Source organism: Ornithodoros turicata, chromosome 7 (assembly GCF_037126465.1).
Source record: "Ornithodoros turicata isolate Travis chromosome 7, ASM3712646v1, whole genome shotgun sequence".
Taxonomy (NCBI): Eukaryota; Metazoa; Arthropoda; class Arachnida; order Ixodida; family Argasidae; genus Ornithodoros; species Ornithodoros turicata.
In genome coordinates this window covers 41,964,752-41,983,945 of record NC_088207.1, presented here as the reverse complement: position 1 = coordinate 41,983,945, position 19,194 = coordinate 41,964,752, and the positions used below count along the sequence as shown (strand labels likewise).

The 19,194-nt window shown below is 46.1% G+C and overlaps 1 protein-coding gene across 9 annotated transcripts in view; it reads left to right on the top strand.

Annotated features, from left to right (window-relative positions):
* LOC135401127 (four and a half LIM domains protein 2-like) overlaps positions 1-19,194 on the top strand; it is a 137,283-nt gene that overhangs the window by 81,756 nt on the left and 36,333 nt on the right. For all 9 annotated transcript variants that reach the window (XM_064633327.1, XM_064633326.1, XM_064633324.1 and 6 more), the window contains 3 exons: positions 1,626-1,800; positions 3,239-3,472; positions 12,010-12,225. In XM_064633327.1, coding sequence (XP_064489397.1) covers positions 1,626-1,800; positions 3,239-3,472; positions 12,010-12,225 — 625 coding nt within the window. The remainder of the gene's footprint in view (positions 1-1,625; positions 1,801-3,238; positions 3,473-12,009; positions 12,226-19,194) is intronic.

The following is a 19,194-nucleotide window of genomic DNA, read 5'->3' as shown; positions in this document are numbered from 1 at the left end:
AAACTAGAGAGTGAAAGGAATATGAAGGCAGCGATGTTTTTTTTTAGCGGATAGACAATGGCACAAAATAGTTTTATGTGGGCGCTGAAATAGAATCGCTGTTTGAAGAATCCTGAACAAAAACGCTTCACTGATTGTGATGCGAGTGTAAGGCGCCTTTCCTTCAATATCCACTAGTAAGTGCATGTAGATGTGACTGACTGTGTTCTCTGCACGCTTAACATGCAAGAACACAGCTACAGCTACCTTCCTCCGAGCCCTTGCTTCTTCTGCCACGGTCACTAAGTGCTCTACTGGATCCAGAGCACGGAACCAGACACGAATGCGCAGTAATAAAACATTGAATCTCATACCAGTCTTACCTTGCTTTTGTTTCAGTATACACGTTATTAAAAACATCAACAAGAGCAAAAAGAGAAAGAAAAGGAAATCAGCCGATTTTGAGAAGAAATCACAAAGCTGCAAAAACTAGGCGCTAAACACACTCTGCCCTGTTTCATTTCGTGTTGAACGTTGTCGTCCCCATGGTGACAAGTAACACGATCCACTCCTTCCCCATGAAGGGCAGCCAAACGCCAAAGCACAATCTCTACCACTGTCCTACTCGTGACGCGAATGCCCTAGTAAGGCCTGACGCATGCTTTACTCCGTTTAAACTTTGTTGCGACATAATGCCCTTTGATTGCCTTTTTTGCTCGAGCCATACTGCACGATCGCAAAGCTCCACTACATATAGCAGATGCAGAGAGAATTGCCGTTGAATGGTTTTACACTCTATGAAAAAAGAAAAAAAAAAAAAAACAGAACATGAATAAAACACAGAGAGGAGGAAATTGAGGAGTGATTTCTGCTTCTAGTACCCTAGATTACGATTGCTTCCTATCTAGTCTTTTTACCCTGAAACGTTACTTCTCGGCACACTGTAAATAGTCCCTGAACTTCGCAAATGGTCCCCGAATGCAACATTCAACTTAGATATGTGTTCTGCGAGAATTTGAAGGGACACTGCAATATAATACGTAGTGAAGCGGTTTTCTGCCCACGGGGGAAGAAATAATTAGTGCTTCTGTCTTAACAAATTGTGCCCTAAGCATGTCACAATATTTTGTAAATTGACACATCCATCTAATTGAAAATCGAGGTGCTTTCATTTATGTGCATGAATAATGTGCGTAGGACTGTGAGGAAAATGAGTGAAATGCAGTCCACACTCTGTGACATTGATTGAGTCCTGAAATTGACTAATAGTTGTGGCGCTGCATCTGTCCCCAAACGGATTAAAATTACTCCCTTTTGCCTTAAAGGGTGGCTATTTTGTGGTGGTTATGGAGGTGGTGTAGTACGTGTCGCTGCTTTTCTGTCTGGCGTGACGACATGCTGCACGGGGTGGGGTTGGTGGGAGATCGTACATACATGGCGGGTTTCATGGGGAACTGCGAAGGCTTTTGCCCTGAAGCATCTGGCTACTTGCTTTGTATGTACCCCGGTACCTCAGTTATGACACATTACCGTTTAAAGAGAATACTTTGTGTTCGGTAGAATTTTACGCATAATCGAAGTGTGATCTGTGGGGATCGTTCAAACACCGTGTAGCAGAATGTTGATCTTTACCATTTTCTTTTCAGGAAAGTGTGCAATAACTGCAAGTGCCCCCGAGAGTCCCACGATGTGTACCACGAAGAGTTCGTTAACGTTCGGGACCGCATCGGCATCAAGTGCGACCCTTCCAAACACATTTCGAAGGAGAAGACGTTACGAGAAGGGTACTCCTGGGTACCACCAGGCCTGTCCAGCTCCAAAGTACGTGCAAAGAACATGCAACACACTTTGTTGCTACGTTTGCTGCGTTGAGGGCCATTGGTGTATTTGTTCTACGTACTTTTGAACTATTGTCTGATTAACTGGACTCATTCATTAATTGGACCATCCTTGTTTTTGTTAGATCTCTTGGATATCTTTGGGTCGTATTTGGTTTCTCTTCTTTTTACATGTCTGGAGTAGTCTCTCCCGACTTTGTTGGGACTCACATCTTCAGTCAAAGTCAGTCAATCACAATTTTGGCACACTTATGCCTTAGAGTAATAGCCAATTCGCACGGAATGGTACATGGGTGTCACGACATTCAGCACTAAATATTCTCAAAAAATCATGGCATTACACCTGCACTCTTAATAATGAACTTCACCTCATGGCACGCTCCTAGCCAACCAACATCTGTAATGATGTCGTTATCTGCTCTGATTTGTTGAAAACGGTGGGCGGGCGCCTTTTTTGTGACAATTATGAACAGCATAAGTGTCACAAAAAAAGGCGTACGCCTCCCGTTTTCAACAAATCAGGGCAGATAACGGTTTCATTCGAGAGGATGGTTGGCTAGGAGCGTGCTATGCGGTGAAGTTCATTTTTGAGAGTGTGCGTCTCAAATCATTTATCTGAATGATACGTGCTTATTATCAATCTATTAGGGTCCTCACTTCTTCTGGCTTTACCCCGTGACACAAAACCTTTGGAGAGATATCGTTCCTGGGCACATTCCTCCCGCTCGCTTTGTGACCCTTCCGTCTATCGAGCGTCCACGGCCTCATAAACGTCTATTCTCAGAACGGCCGAGCGACCGGCCGTTTATTTGCTATAGGGATACATTTCTCCTAACACAATTCTTTTTCGGCCAATGGCTGCACAAGGTATACGACATAGCAACCATGTCTGACATAAGCGTCGTCGTTCTCGTGAAGGCCTTCATTAGGTCCTTTGGTGTTGCGAGAGATATTTCTTTTTCGTGGGATGGTGTTGTTTGAAGCGGTATTGGTGTGCGGTGGAGGATTGCAGGTGCAATAGGGTGTGCAAGAGATGGAGGGAAATATTTATTTATTAAGTGGTTGTATACATTAGATACATCTTGTTCTGCAAGCAAATAAATGCAAGTGTGTTGGCCATTGGCTATGCAGCCACGTGTCAAATGTGAGTGTCTAGTGGATATGTCTCTTATGGATGTGGCCTTATTGAGGGTCCCTAGTGCCAGATGGATAGATGGGTACAGAAAAAAAAAAAGAAAAGAAAAAACGGAGACGTCCGTCGCGTTGGTGCGACCAGCTTCTCCATGACGCTTGGTATGTCTTAGCACTAAACACTTAGCAGTGCACTGGTGCCGTAACCAAACCGTACAACGCTTCTATAACAAACAGTATTTGTTCGTGCAATACCTCGGTCATATTTCCTATTCGATCTCGATTTGCAGATTGAAGAGTACTTCGCACAACTACCCAATCACAAAGTCCCAAGGCTGGGTACGCCAGGAGAAAAGTACAGGGACAAACAGCTCATCGTTCAACTGCCCAAGCAGGACTTGGCCCTCGCCTATTGCAAGTTCCTCGAACAGGAGTACCACCGCGCATTCGAAGACTTCGTCAACATAAGGAACGAAATAGCCCTCGATATTGGCTACGTCAGGGATGCCCTTGATGCCACGCTGGTTAGTACGACGCGTACACAGTTACACACGTACACATCGAAAGGTCCACAGTACATATAAAGCAAAGTGATGCTTAATGGCATTGGTAGAGTTTTACCCTGTCACACGGACAGTGTTCAATGATCATTGAAACCATTAACTATTGAACATGCACGTGGCGCCATCAAGATTGTAACGTGACAACCTGTCAGGGAGCATTAGATTCAATTCTGTTTCAGAAGTCCACATGTCACACGCTTGATGGCGCTACGTGCATAAATGGTCATTGGTTTCAATTGAACATGCACGTGGTGCCATCAAGCGTGTAACGTGACAACCTCTCAGGGTGCATTGGATTCAATGCTCTTTAAAGGGACGGTCTCGTACCCCCTGCCCCTCTCATAAAGTGTACCATTCGATTGCCCTTTGGTGAAAATGGAATGCTGCAAATTTACCCGACAAAGCACGTCACGGTTATTAAATAACGGAATTAAATTGATAAAGATTGCAGAGCATGCCGCGATCTCTGTTGGCAACAATAAAAACGGCCATGTCGCCCTGCGGGAAAGTCCGTGATAGGATACAGAAATCGTCTGTTTCAGCGCCCGCCAGTGCACCGGCGTGAGCAGACGACTTTCAGAAGTGACTGGGGACCGCGGCAACTCTCGTACATTTTCTTTCAGTTCTCAGGCGAAAAACGCACATTCTAAAAAGTGGCCAACATGGTGGTTTAGAACAACTATATTCATCCTCAAAGACAAGTTCAAAGTCGCAGAACAACCCTACCCAAAATCACAAATCTGAAGTCGCCGGCCATCGGCGCACGCGGTCGCATTATAGCGTCTACTAAAAATATATTACGCGCGCTTCCATTACACTCCCCGTAATACACTGATCATGTTTCGAAATGAAGTGTGGCTTACGACGTACATGGAGAAGGAGTGCCTGTTTATTTAAAAAAGCGCATTAAATACTCGCGGAAAGAAAACACATGACTTAGCTTCCACGTATCCGATTATGCGCCACATTGTCGGAGACCCCACAGTCAATGCACGGGTTACATTCTCCGCTGGCAGAGATATATGTCTAAGTGTCCCCATTTCGACAGCAAAGGGGATAACTCAACCCAAGTTCCTTCTGCAGGTTCCAATTGCTATGACAACGGCGACGTACCCGCAGGCCGACGTCATGCATGACGTTGCATGAGTGTGAACGCAGGTTTCGTCGTCTGCTACTACGGCGCGTTGCGACAAATTCCTCGAAAACGACTTAGTTATTCTGAATGCAACTTTGACAGTTGTATGTGTACAGTACTAGTGAAGAGAGTTTTGGCTAAGTTTCGGAATCGCCCCGGCTGTACGAGACCGTCCCTTTAACGAGAGACCCACACGTCGCACGCTTGGTGGCGCCACAGGTGGTGCTTGATGTAGGCCATTACGTGAATCAGACCTATTTGTTGGTCACTGGGAGACTGGGAGAACCTGGAATAACTCCCTCGCATGTTTTTAATTATTCCTAGCGTTCGCGTGAGGTCACAGCGGCCGATTTGTTGTGCCATGTTTGCGTTCTAGTCTGTAAAACCCTGCGGCACCGACATTCTCTCTTAGACGAAACTCGCCGAGAAGAGAATCTCTAGAGCATTCTCCGCTAAAAACAAGCTCAGTGCAGCCAGACTGCTAAAATTCAGTTCAGTCTAGCTTAGGCGAAAGAAAGAAGAGTGGAAGCAGGAGGGCTCAAATTCGGTAATGTTGGCCAACCGCTATGCAAATCGGCAGGGGTCTCGGAAGCGACATATAACAGTCAGTGATGTTCACTGGAAACTGCGATACCTCGTATTTCAGGCGATCCCGGGCCATAGACGTCTAATTTACAACTTCGTACGTTGTAAATGAGACGTTGTGGATAATCACAAGCATCCATAAAGGCAAGTAAATGTCAGGTACTTATATATTTGCCTAATAGAAGTCGGCGTTTGAGCGAGCGCCATAAAAAGGGGCGAGGCTGAGAAGGATTTATGTAACAAGGCCAGGCATTGGGCTATTCCAATCAAAGGCACACGCCCATCATAATGCTATTGGGACCTCCGCAGCATCCTAAGTATTACTTTAGCGCCACCAGGTTACCGTTCTGCCTGTCGTCTGGAACGTATGGCGGAAATATACGGCATGGCAAGAAACAATGTTTCCCAAGTAACGCAATGAAGAACGCGTAAGGCCAAAACGAGGCGCGCGGAAAATTATCAAATTATCGGATTCCAGCATAGATGTCAATCGCATGACAAATGGCAGACACTGCAAGCTGTCCAAAAGATATCCACAAACGAAACAGACTTTACGGTTATTCCAGTTATATTATCAGAAGCACGTAAACTACCATATACTGATAAACGGCAGCTAAACAAACATACTAAAATCATCTCCGACATGATTCGAACCAGGGCTCACGTTAGTGGTGTACCCATTTCCGGGAGAGATCGCCCTGGAGAGTCACTGGAGAGGATTAACCGGTATCTGCGGCGAAATAGTAGGTGGAAATCCCAGGAAAGACGGCAGACAGTACTGGCAATAGATGATTTCCGAAAATCCCAGTGCTCCATGCGTACGCGTTTGTATCCTGGGAGATTACTGCAATAAATTGTCCTTCACGTTTCGTTTTCGCTGACCTTGACTTCTCGTCGACAATTGGTCGAGATGAAGGAACTGAAACATGTTGGACGCCTTCTCCTGGTTTATCAGCAAGTTCGCATAGTTCAAAGGGACCCTAAGTTCTCTGGGATTTTCTGAAGTCGTCTATTGCTGGTATTGGAACACATCACACCGGCACACTGTGCGTTCAAGGGTTAGGGCAATTTGTCCTGTTGAATAGGCCTTGAAAACTGCCTTGAAACGACCTCAAAACTCAGCCCTGTGCGAAGCAGAGGGAGCTTGGGGGCGCCGCACGCTCTGATGCTGCCGTGATACATGACGGTAGGAGCAGCGTAGCGAGCAACCGTGAGTCAGCTACCCGCTCTGCACGCCCATCGTGTCAACACCACCTAGAGACAAAGCCAATCACGAGCGTCCTCTCAGCGGCCATAGCTATAGAGACCAGCCGCCACCAGCCGCATGGGCAGCCACAGAGAGCCTGCGTTTCAAAACCGTCTGCGGCGATTGGTTGGCATCTTGGCTGGCTGCGGCGATTGGCACACATCCTGCGAGACTGCCGAGCATACCATTCTGCGCGCGAAACACATCTCCCTCGCTCCACCTCGGGCTCGCTAGCAGACATCCTCTACCCCGCTGGTTCTTCTGCCGAACGTTCCGCCAAAGCAAGAAACCTCATTCTCTTCCTGCTGAAGACAGGCCTTGCTGATCGACCCATCTAATACTCTACTCTCCCCGATGAACTCGTGCACCTCACCGCATCCCCATCCTTCAACCTCCTCTCTCCTCCATCCGTCCGTCCTTCCTTTGTGTTTTGTTTTGCTATGCGTTTTCCTTTTCTTTTTTTGGCTATAGTCGTGACGACGCCCACTTCTGTGTGGCCAGCAACGGCGAGCCTATCCTGCCATCACCCCCCCCCCCCCCCCTTGGCTCACTGCACATGTCTACGTGCGAAGGAGTGAGATGAGGCATTAGGCAGCGTAGTAGATGAGACAATTAAACATGGATGGAGAAATACAACACAAGTCTCACAACGCCGCCCGCCGAGAGTGTGTTCGTCTGCGTGAATGTGGGAGTCACTGGCAACAATGTAAGAGAGAATGTGTTGATGGTGAGCGCGTGTCCCCGTGTTCCCTATAGCGTGTCTTGGTACGTTGAAGAGAGGGTAGTTAGCATGGTGTAATTGGTAGCATCTTTGACTGTCAATGAGAGGTTGTGGGTTCGAATCTCACTGCTGGTGCCTTTTCCTAAACTGCCATCTTTCAATTGAGGCGTTAAGGCGGGCTCACTTTTCAAGAAAGTCGATGGGGAATTTTTGTTCGCAGGTTCTCGTAAACCTAGCTAAATTTCGACACGAAACAGGTACAGGCGTGATCCCCCGGAGTTTGTCTAGGGAATGACATATTTTTGACGGCCTGACGCGATCCACTGTGTGTCTCTTTTTTTTTTTGCGAATTAAAGTTTGTCAAATTTTCAGTGCATGGGAGTCTATGGGAGATGCACCCAAATCGCTTCTCTGAGCACGCCCGCCCGCGACATTTGGGCCAAAGTGATGTAATTCCCTACAGTAACAGTCGGGGAATTGATTGCAATCAACAAATTTGACAAGCTTACTGCAGTTTTCCAGATCCCTGCGAAGGAAAATAATGAGTTTGTCGTTTGCTAGCATGTTCTACATGCTGGCGCCGATTACATTAATTCCTTCGCGGCAGGAAAGCAAAGCGACGAAAACAAATTTGAAACGGTGCAGCGAACTCTCTCCGGAAGCAAACGGTAACTGGACCGCATGAGTCCGCCTTAAGCGGGCTTTCTGTATAGGTGGCGTTGATCGTGTCCTGTAGCGTCACCAAGTGACTTCTGTCTCTCTCTTACTCTTTTCTAGAGCGCTGTCCAAAATGAAACACTTCTTACGCTGGCTACAGATCAGCTGCCATTATTGTTCTTGTATTGTTGACTGTGTTGTGTTGCGCAAGAACGTACGGAATTTGTCCTATGGCCAGCTGTAGCCAAAAACGAAAAATTGGTGGAGGGATCATTCACTACTTCAGAACAGTTATGTTATCCCAGTGAGGTAATAATTGGGTAGGCCAACTCCATCACATTCGACAACAAACAAACAAAACACCAATTCGCCGGACCATTCGAAAGTATGTATCAACCGCTTATTAAACTGGCACAGCAACAAATGAAGCTTGCTAGGAGCAATCCTCAAAACATACCAAGGGACAGTTCTCGCCCCCTCCCACACACAAACCGGTTACCCTAACCACATAACACTGTTGATCAACTGAACCTGCTTCTCGTCCAATACTGTCATGGGGTCAATGTGCTGTGCTGTGCTTTTTGTGGCACGTTGTTTAAAGATTGTTGTTAGCGGTCTTAATAGACCTCTACCCGAGAAACGTCATCATGACGTTAGTAGACAGGCTGAAACCGAAACAAATCTGAAGGGGAGGGCTGGGTTCCACAAATGGGCACTTGTTCGCTGCCTCCGAAGTAGAACAGTAGTAGTAGGAAAAGTAGGACCGAAGGTCGCGTCCCATTCAGGGACCATCGTAATCCCCTCAAGATCGTGGCTTTAGGGCGCGACCTTGTTCGCCCTTAGCTTCGAGCGTAGTTCAAGTCTACCAAATTGGTGGCGCTGTCGAACACTATGACGTCATTTGTTGACAAACAGGGGGAGGCCTATTTGTTCTTGTGCTAGTATAATACATGGTTGATAGTGAACGGAGTAGTGTAAACGGTTGATAGTTGCGACTGGTCCTGTGAATAGACGAGTTCAGAAAATCCCAGAGTGCTTAGCGTCGCTTTGAACTGTGGGAGTTTACTAATACGAAAGAATCGGGTGGCCTCCAAACTGTTCCGATTTCTTCCCTACCGGTCCATTGTCCACGACGTGTGAAGGTCAGCGAAAGCGAAATGTGAAGGATTATTCTTCGTTCCCCCGCTCAGCAAGCGCCCAGGATGCAATGCGTGCGCAAAGGGCACTGGGATTTTCTGAACTCGTCTATTTGTGTTTTTGTTCGTTTATTGTCGCCACATGATCGAGTTCTATCGGGAATACGGCTAAGGGTGGTTACTTAATGTGGTCATGACATTTCACTCTAAGGATATATTATACTGGATGGATGTGACAGACGTTCTTTACATCGATGTCGACTTGCAAATCAACGTGTACATCAAATGACTTAATAGACGCGTTGAAGATCTGCATACTGGATGCTGCATTCTATCAGCATACTGATGGAACTGACATTAGTGTTAGGGTGACATCGTGTGTTACGTGTCCACCACTCACGGGTAGGGGCCACGGAAGAGGTCACGTGACTCTGAGAATAGGAATATTCGATTCTCTCGCTCCCCTAACGTTGGTGCTGGACCAACACCACCTAGATAGAGAAAGCCTGTTTACTCGTCGACGTGACGTAACAACTAAGAGTCAGCCAATCAGGACCGTGTTTTCAACGACGGTAGCCAATCACGAACGAGCTTTCAGTGATCGTAGCCATGGAGACGAACCACCGTCGTCTGCGAGTAATGATGAAAGGTCCCCGCGTACTAAATGGGAAAACTTTAAAATAAAGCGCAAAACGATCTCATATCTGTCTCAAGGCTGATTTTCTGGAAAGCGTGTTGCACTTTCTCGTCTAAAGATCCATGTCTACAGGTTCCAAGTTAGCTGCAATCATTTCCAAGTTCTTGAATTCGGAGAACGGCGACTCGCAGTAGTAGACGAATTCTGACTTTATACGTCCACGTAGCGAAGGAGGGAGAGGAGACAATAAGCAGGCCTTCTGTATCGAGGTGGCGCTTGCTGGACCCGACATTGTGGTCGTGTGCTCGTATTTCGTCAAGCAGCTCTGTAATAATGACGCCATGCCACCACCGCCCATATCCCGACAGCTAACGTTATATTGGAGGCTGAACCAGCGGCATGGCCGAGTGGGCGTTGATGGTAGGCAAGGTCGTGCTGAGGACTGTAAGGGAGTGGGTTCAAATCCTACCAGCGACTGTGCTGTCTGAGATTTTCCCTGGGTTTTCCGGCAGACTTTCCAGACGAATGTCGGCACAGCTTTCTCCCGAAGTCCGCCTAGGACGCATACTATTTCCCCTTCCCCTTTTCCCCGGAATAGCAAGCCTGCTCTTTGCCTGGCTAACCTTTCCTTTCTTTTTTCTTGATAAACATATACCCCCACCCCCTCTGTCCCCCCACTCCTTCCTGCTGTTCTATCTCCATCTGTCCATGTCTGTACGCTGCTCATAGACATAGTTGCTTCGCGGGGCTAACACGGAATCAAAATATTGGAGACTTTTGCCAGGGATGACGAATTTTAATAGCATAAACTAAATATTTGTGCATATAAGATGCCTAATGATAATATATATGTCATTTTCCGAGGCTTTCCTATTGGGGGGATATATTTAGAACAAAGGAAAAAAAATGGGAGGAAAGGTCAGCCAAACGGGACGTCGGCTTGCTATTCTGCAAAAAAAAAAATGAAAAATAAATAAATAGAAGAAGAATAAAATAATTACAGGGAAAAGAAAAGAATTAGGAAATAAAGGATAAATTAACAAACGGTAAAAGAAGGATGAGATGGATTACGGAAAAAAGGCGTGCCTCGAGCTCTGTGGGGTCACGTTTCCTAATGGGGGTCATTGTCTTTGACATGTGCTTGTACTGTCCAGCACGACCTGTCTGAGGAAAGCAGAATGCAGTACAGAGGGTGGACCACGACTTGACCTTCTCGCCTAACAGTGTGACGGCACGTCGAAAGGTTGTGCTGCATGCTCTGTGCGTCAGACCCGAAGCTTTCCCGCGAAAGTTGAATCTTCCCACTTTCGCCTCTGTCCCCTAGATGGCGGCTCCGCATTGCTGGAAAGCGAACGACAGTCCCCGTCAGTGCAAGGGGAGCCACGCCGCACGAAACATTTCGGGGTTGCAGTCTTTGTTGCACCGTTACTGCTTCGGAGTATTTTCACAACGACTTTGTATCACGCCAGAACAGATATATTGCAGATAAACAGCTTTAAGAGGAATTGCAATTAAATGTTTACAATTACTGACACAATTACCCGCGCGTCCTTGAAAGATGTGTTGCAACAAGGACGTAATTTTGCTGCTGCCACAGATTTTCGCGAACTGTACTCCCGTTGTGTGATCTAATCGTAGCCATCTTACCAGTCCATCAGACGGCAATAGGACAGAGATTCTCTTTCATGTCGGTCTTATCGCCCACATGATTATCTTTCCTATATCTGAGTGTGCGTCTAGGAATAATAAAAACTAAAATTATGAAGAAAGTGAGATACATGACCATGGTAATATCGGCCATTATACTTAATGCTCGAGTTTTCGAGTGTATTATTGTCACCACACAAGCAGCACACCAATATTAGCCCAACATCGGTCCAATATTGGCACAAACCAATATGGGCAGAATATTAGGTATATTGGGCCAATATACCCAGTATGAAGCCACTATTGGGGGAATATTGGGAAACTAGGCGCATTGTTGGTCCAGTTTCACCAATATCTAGCCAATATTGGGCCAAGATTCTCTGCTGCTCTGGCATAGAAGGGCTATGCTCCACCTCCACTGCTGTTTTGGGCAATACAACTTAAGATCTAGATGAACACATCTAGCTCACTTGACGCCTACAGCTATTCGATTACCTGGATCGATATCGTCGTGCAGCTTTCTTCAGTCCTTCATGCTGGAAACCGTTGTGTGTGATTTTTCAGTAATTCTTCTTCTTGATTTCCTTCCTCCCTTTCGTTTTTTTTTTAATATCAAGCCGATCTCTGTCTGCCTCTGGCTGACCTTTCCTCTTTCTTTAATAAATCTTCATATCTTCATACCTCCTTTGTTCCTGTTTTTCTCATGGTTGCCCTCGATATTACCAATTTTACAGGACTGCCTCAAGTGCAGCGGAGCTCTACCGAAAGGAGAAGTTGCTGTCATTGCCCCAAAGTTCGGCGAGCTGGCAGCCTGGCATCCAGCATGCTTCACATGTTTCGTGTGCGGGGAACTCCTGGTGGACCTCACCTACTGCGCCAAAGACGGTCGTCTCTACTGCGAGCGACACTATGCGGAGACACTCAAGCCCCGCTGTGCGGCTTGTGATGAGGTTCGTTTCTCTTGCTCAGTCCATGTCGCTAACATCAACATGTAGACGTTTTCCCTGCGGCAACCGGAATGATGTGCACGTACGTTGGACAAAACACAGACAGTGTTCCCGAAGGGCTTCTAGTATTATTGGAGAGCAGAAGCAACTGAACAGTAGTCTTAGCAATGTACCTTCATGCCGGTCTGTCATTTTCGATAACCAGTTTAAAAAAAAGGAGGAGGAACGAAGGGGGTAATTTAGTTGGAAGCTAGAAGCATGAAAGTTAGAAGAACGATAAAAAAAAAAAAGGAAAGAACTCACTGCGCCTGGACGAACTCCCAGACTGAGCTCCAAAATGTCACCAAGTTAAATCTAAAACACCAGGGTTGAAGTTAACATCACACACACTCCATTTTACTCTACTTTTTTCTTTTACCAATCATTTAACCAATCAATCAGGGTCTGAGTTCAACACATAAGAGAGCGGTACATTGTACCGATGATAGGCATGACAAGCAGATGCGTATTTATTATGTTCCTAGCGTCGTTATGCGATTCACTCTATTGACATGTATGCAACTTCAGAAGGTGACAACGTGCTTTTCACTGAGCTGCTTGTCTGCCCTGTTATAGCCACATGCTTCTCAGATGGGGAGATGGGCCGACTTCATAGAGAACAGCGCCGACATTTGCTAAGACTATCCAAAGAAAATCAAGGGATGTTATTCGCAGAAAGATGGTATACTTAAGACTGGCATCGCCGATAATGGCGGCACGTACACATAAAAAAGGTTGACACTTTGATAGATATGGTGCATTACATCATCCATTACTAGTACTACACACCCCAGTTCTGAGGAAATAAGTAAACATATGCGAATATTCGAATGTCTCAAATACCGAAGCGAATAATTCTACATTGGATTCGATTTCCGAATCGAATACAGCGTCTTAGCCTATATCTTCCTGTCGTACTCGGCGAGATACGACCCTTTGAACAAACTTCCGTGTCGAGGTATGATGTCTGAGGAGCAAATCTAATTGGTTCTCGAACGCACCTGACCACTCCTGCTGCCACCTCACACACAGATGCCTGTCGTAATGTCGAGGCCGGATGACCTTCGGTATCGGCGGGGCCGATTTTCTGCGGATCTATCACCCCTATCTCTACTAGCCCCTACCCCTATCGCTGTAAGACTTGGAACTGAGGTTCACATTGACGTAAATAATCGTCTTTGGCCGGCACAACTTGGAAGTGTCACAACACAGTGAATGCCTTTTTACACCTTTGGGGTGAATTTTTTTTTAAACGGAACTTTCCTCTGTGGTGTAATGATTTGATTTGATTTGATTTTAAGAAAAAAAATAAAATGGGGATTTTGGCATCACTAGTGTGAGGCACGCAACTCCACATCACTTGCACCAGTTACTTTGGTGGAAAATTCCTGTAATGATGATGCCAGTGAAGAGGGATGATGATGATGATGGTGATTAGGGGTGGTGATGATTCTGACAAACAATTGCACACACACTGAGACGTCACAGAACGCCCAGAACGCGCGTGTGTAAGTTTCACACCGTACGGAAGGGTGTTTCGTAAAACACAATTCCGAATGATGCAGTCTACAAAAAGCACCATTCAGGGGGTGTATTCGGTCTAAAACACTGTTTCAGATGGGCGTTTTATGAACAGCTTTTCAACAATGTTAATGCACGTTGCAGTTGAGCCTGCAGAATAAAAAAAGCGTGTTTATCTAAAAAACAAAACAAAAAAACACGCATTTTACACACTGAAAGGTGTCAAAAATTTACTGTATAATTGCAGAGTCTGTGCTATAGTTAAGTAAAGCAGTAGCCATTTATTTGTGTTTTATGTGAATGACAGGTCGACTTTTTTTGTCCATTATGCTCCTGAAGAAGCAAGGAAAGATCATTCTCCATTTCCATTTACCCTTAGAAAGGAAGCCTTATAACATTCCACAAAGTACCAAAACCCCTTGAGAGTCCTTCATTGCTTTTTTCACCATTGCAGCTCCATTGTGCAACATGTGCCTTCACTTGACGTCATATGTGTAATATGTGATGAGACTAATGCGGTAGCATCAATCGTCTGCGTCCAGAGGGAAGTAATCTGCTGTTCGACTTTACTTTCATATGAACGTCAAGGGATTGTAGCGGCTGGGCAGGGTTTTAAAATGGCCATATTTCAACAGGCGAGACGGAGATTAGAGGACGTCCATTGGACTTCGCAAGCATGTAGCCCATATAGACCACTCTCTGCAACGTCCAACTCGATTTCTTCGCCTGTCGTCGCGATAGAAAGTGCGCATTTCGACCGGCGATTCCCGACTCACATCAAACCCAAAAGGTTTGTTTGCGGAAACAGCTTGTGCTTAATGGGGGACATCGGAATTCTTTTAATGCAAACACGTTTTAGCTCAAGCCAGTTGAAATTGTTGTAGCGTGGACGTTATTATGCATTGCGGAAAGATGTCAGCGTTAAATGGATCGTTCCTTCAAAGTTCTTCCCTCTCTGTCTTGCTTTTTAAAGCGAATTGAGAGCTTCGCTTTTGATTGCGAATAGCATTCAGTGGTGTTGGTGGGGCTGGTGTTGTGCACCTTGGGACAAAAGTTTACGGAACACGGCAGCGACGTATTTTTCATCGTAGTGTTCCCCCAAGCAGCAAAACATATTGGTCCAATATTGGGCAAAGATGTTGTGCTGCTTGGGCCCCTACTAGCTATTAGGAAGAGATCGAATAATACCCCTGTCACACGGCAAATTGAATGTCATTCCCAGCGAATGACATTCGCACTGAATCACATTCGTTTTGTGTCTCACGGTGAAATCAAATGGCAGTACATGCGAATGATATTCGCCCAGCGACTGAGTTCGGCGAACTCATTCGCTTTTCCCTCTCGCACCAACAGCGTACCCTTGCAGTAGAGAGGTAGCAAAAACAACAACGATAAACCGTTTGAAGAAATGAAAGCCAAATGAAAAGTTGTACTCCAATATTTTATCACGAATTTGATAACTTCTGACACGAAGGAAGGGAGGCCAAATACTGTTTTTCGGAGAACTATCTTCGTTCCCAGTCGCCACGTTGCCAAGTGCGCGGTGCAGATAGGATTCTTAGTTGTCTTTGCTTGTGATACTTAGCCAATTAAGTGTCTTAGCGACACCCCGGTGTTCCGTAAACTTTTGTCCCAAGCTGTATACTAGCTTGCCGACGTTGACCTCACTTCCAATTCACTGCCTTCCAATGAGAGAATGGTACTCTGATGCTCAGTTGAGATTTTTCAACATATAAACTTCAAGCCAATATTCAGTGTTTAAGAAAGTGTAAGTATAAACGAAACGTACTTGTTCGATATTTTGCGCTTCTAGTAGATGCCCATTACATCCTGCTGATTAGTTTTGGACGACTCCAAGCAGAGACGCTATTGCTGCTGAAGCAGCCACGCGTTTCACTTAACCCGTTCACACTTGACACGCGTCGCGGTCGATGAGATACTACGTAATTTTGTATATATATTTTATAGTACGTGTAAAAAAATAAAATAAAACGAACAAACAAAGGTTCGAAAAGTTCATGGCATTTATTTCCTTTTTTCCCATTTCATACTTTTCCTCTACCAATTTATATTTCGCTGACAATATTTGTAAATGTAATGATATCTGTGTTGCTGGCGCTCTTTTTCGTTCGCGGCAACGTTCAGTCCGACGTTGTTTTAATTAAAGGGGCACTAAAATGCAAAAACAACTTGCTCTGAAATGAAAGTCCGTGTTTCAATTAGTGCAATTCAAACAAAAGTAGTTCACACAACGCTACCGTTTAGAAGAAAAACGCAACGAAAATAGAGCCGTCTTTTGCGGCAACGAATGGAATCCCCCTGGGGCAAAGATCGGCGGCATCCAATAAGACAGCAGGAGAAGTGCGCGCATGCCTATCGTGTGCGTGTGGATTTGGAACGGGTCCGATCGTATAGTGTTCCGTATATGCGGCATGATGCGCACTGTTGCATTTTCCAATACTGATTGACTGAATTGTAGCCACAACAGTTCTCGCGAATGTTCCACTGACAACACTTATCTTCACGTCCCTCGGACGGCGACACCAGACCGCTTCTCAACGCGCACTGTTTTTCACCGGGACTGCTGCATAGCGTGGCACGTGCAGCATGGACTAAGAACATCGATGCATGAGCTGAAAGACGACGTTCTTTGCTTAGCGTCGAAGCAAGAAAGAGTCCGGTATCAGTTTGATTGTAGCCTCGTAACGCAATCAAAGTTTTGAATTATGATGACGAGTACGAAATTAACATAGCGTGTAATGTAATTTGAAGTCAACTTGTTTTTGCATTTTAGTGCCCCTTTAATTAATTGGAAGTAGATTTTTATTTCTGCATCCATCTGCGTTTCTTTGCTTTCGCTGCAACCACAACGAGATCATCACCATTCAGAGTATCACGGAATATTCATGCAAAGGACCAAATCACATGTGGCTGTGTGAGTAACTCTTTTTCACGCCGAGACAGGGTGGCACGTATTCGAACTAGGTTGCCACCTTTCATCGTGAAGAATGCCGGCTGAGATAGGAAAAAGGGGGAGAGGTTCGGGTGACGGAAATAGAAAGAGAGTGAGAGAGAGAGAGAGAGAGAGAGAGAGAGAGAGAGAATACGATAGGGTGAAAGAGAAAACGCTCATTCAGCAGCGTGGAAAAATACATACCGTTTGTTCCGTTTGAACTGTTGAACCGTTTGAACAACATACATACAGAACAAGGCTGGGCAACAAGAGAGCGAGAGCACCACCACATATAATTTATTTTTAAGCGACAAGCACCTAAAGGCGGTCGTTTTTTCTTTCCTTTTTTTTCACGAGCCGGTAGAACGCTTCGTAAGAGTACTCAGTTGAAATTATGGCGCACGCGCAGCTCAGTTGGACCCATTCGCCATTCCCAATTCCCTTGAGAGGCTCAGGGAATTTGTCGAAAGTTCTCCACGCCTTCTGTGGTAAAATACCGACGAAACGGTGTCGGTATTGCCGGCACAAGCAACAAATAACCGGCCTGGTGGCAACCGTACTGAGTTCGAGCCTCGGCACCAGCTGTGCTCTCTGGATGTTTTCCCTGGCGTTTTCTAAATCGCTCTGAGGGAAATGCGGGCAGCGCTCCCTGCGAAGTCTGCCCAAGACGGACGACCCCTCGCCCCGAAACCCGCCGCACAGCATGCGCATTGGCATACAAACCGCTCGACAACAACACACCACAACCAGGAAAAAGAAGAAAATAGCAAAGTAAACTTGGGCCCACCGAACACCACCCAGGAATGAAGGCTGATTGGACGTGACGCAACATAAGTAAGAGTATGCCTATCACGACCGTGCTTTTTAACGGCCGCAGCTATGGAGACGTGCCGCCATCGGCCGCATGGGCAGCCACTGGTTAGTCACAGAAAGTATGTGGTTCAAATCGTCTGCGGCGATTGGCTGACACTCTGACTTCGCACGTCTACCTACGAAGGAGTGAGAGAAGGCATCAAGAAGGCCTTCCGTATCTAGGGCCCCAATCTTGAACTCTCACGCAGCAAGCGTTAGCGTTAATAATGAGTTTTAGTAAGCCACTTTTTAACGTCACGGTACGGTACACGGTACGATAATCCGAAACGATATCACGATACGGGAGACTGACGCTGTTGACGTTTTAGTACACCGTGGAAGGAGACGGTACGGTTAATTAACGTCGTAGCGCTCCCGCATGGCAAATCCCGAACCCTGAAACGTGAAGCCTTTCGATGTTACGCTGTTGATGAGTTCTGTTATTACGATCCATTTCGTTGCACCCACGAAGGGTTACTCGCAATCACCTTGAGCAGCATTAAAATGCTACGGGAGTCCGCACCGCCATCTTGCTTCTCGCGTAGTTGGACTCGTCTTCTCCTTCTTCTCCTCGCGGAGTCCCGCAACCCGCGTGACGTCTTCGATAACACGGTATCGCACGGCTATTCCTCGTGGAGATCCGTACCGGCGATACGCTAGCGAAACTCCGTTAGCGTCGCGCATGCACGATGAGACCAACGCCGTAGCGGGTATCGTATCGGAGATGCAAAGACGGTCGAAACGTCACACGGCGGCGTGTGAAAAGCGTTTAGGCAGACCGGGATTTCAAATGAACGTTGCCACTGGCCTTCGTGCAAGAGCTCATGGCGAATCACGTGTGAAGTGATGTGTTTAACGCCCGTTATAAACGACAAGTTGAAGATCGTGCCCTAGATAGCGTTAGTCAGACATGCGCCGATAAAAAATTGAAGGAAAGGAATACATGCTTACCGCTTCATTAGTGACCATAATCGTACACTCTTAAAAATGAACTTCACCACATAGCACGCTAGTAGTCAACCATAATCCCGAATGACAACGTTCTTGCTCTAGATTTGTTGAAAACGGGAGGCGGAGACTATTTTGTGCCATTATGAACGGCACAGAATAGGCTCCGCCTCCAACAAATCAGGGGCGAGAACGTTGTCATTCGGGATGATAGTTGGGTAGGAGCGTGCTATGTGATGAAGTTCATTTTGATGCCCACTTGAGTGCGGCCAACAACGGCAAGCTACCTCGACACCCCCCCCCCCCCCCTCATTTTTAAAAGTGTAGGCACTGCAGATAATTTTATCATCAACTTTAGGGTAACCGTTCAGGTCGCTTTAACCAATATTAGACAGATTAGTGGCGTCGTGCTTGCGAATCACTGAGGAGGTACGTGGCGGTCATCTCCTTCGGTCTGCAGACGCTGGACTTTGCGAACCGACGGGAAACATTTCTTAATTGATGTCCAGACATATTAACGCTCAGGACGTAATCATTATTAAAGAGCTTGACGTTTGACGGTTAGCGAGGCCCACCATAACCGCGTTTATTGGCTTTTTAGTTTCGTTAATTTTGAAAGGTGCGCTTTGTTCTTTCTTGTCTTCTTTTGCTTACGTAGA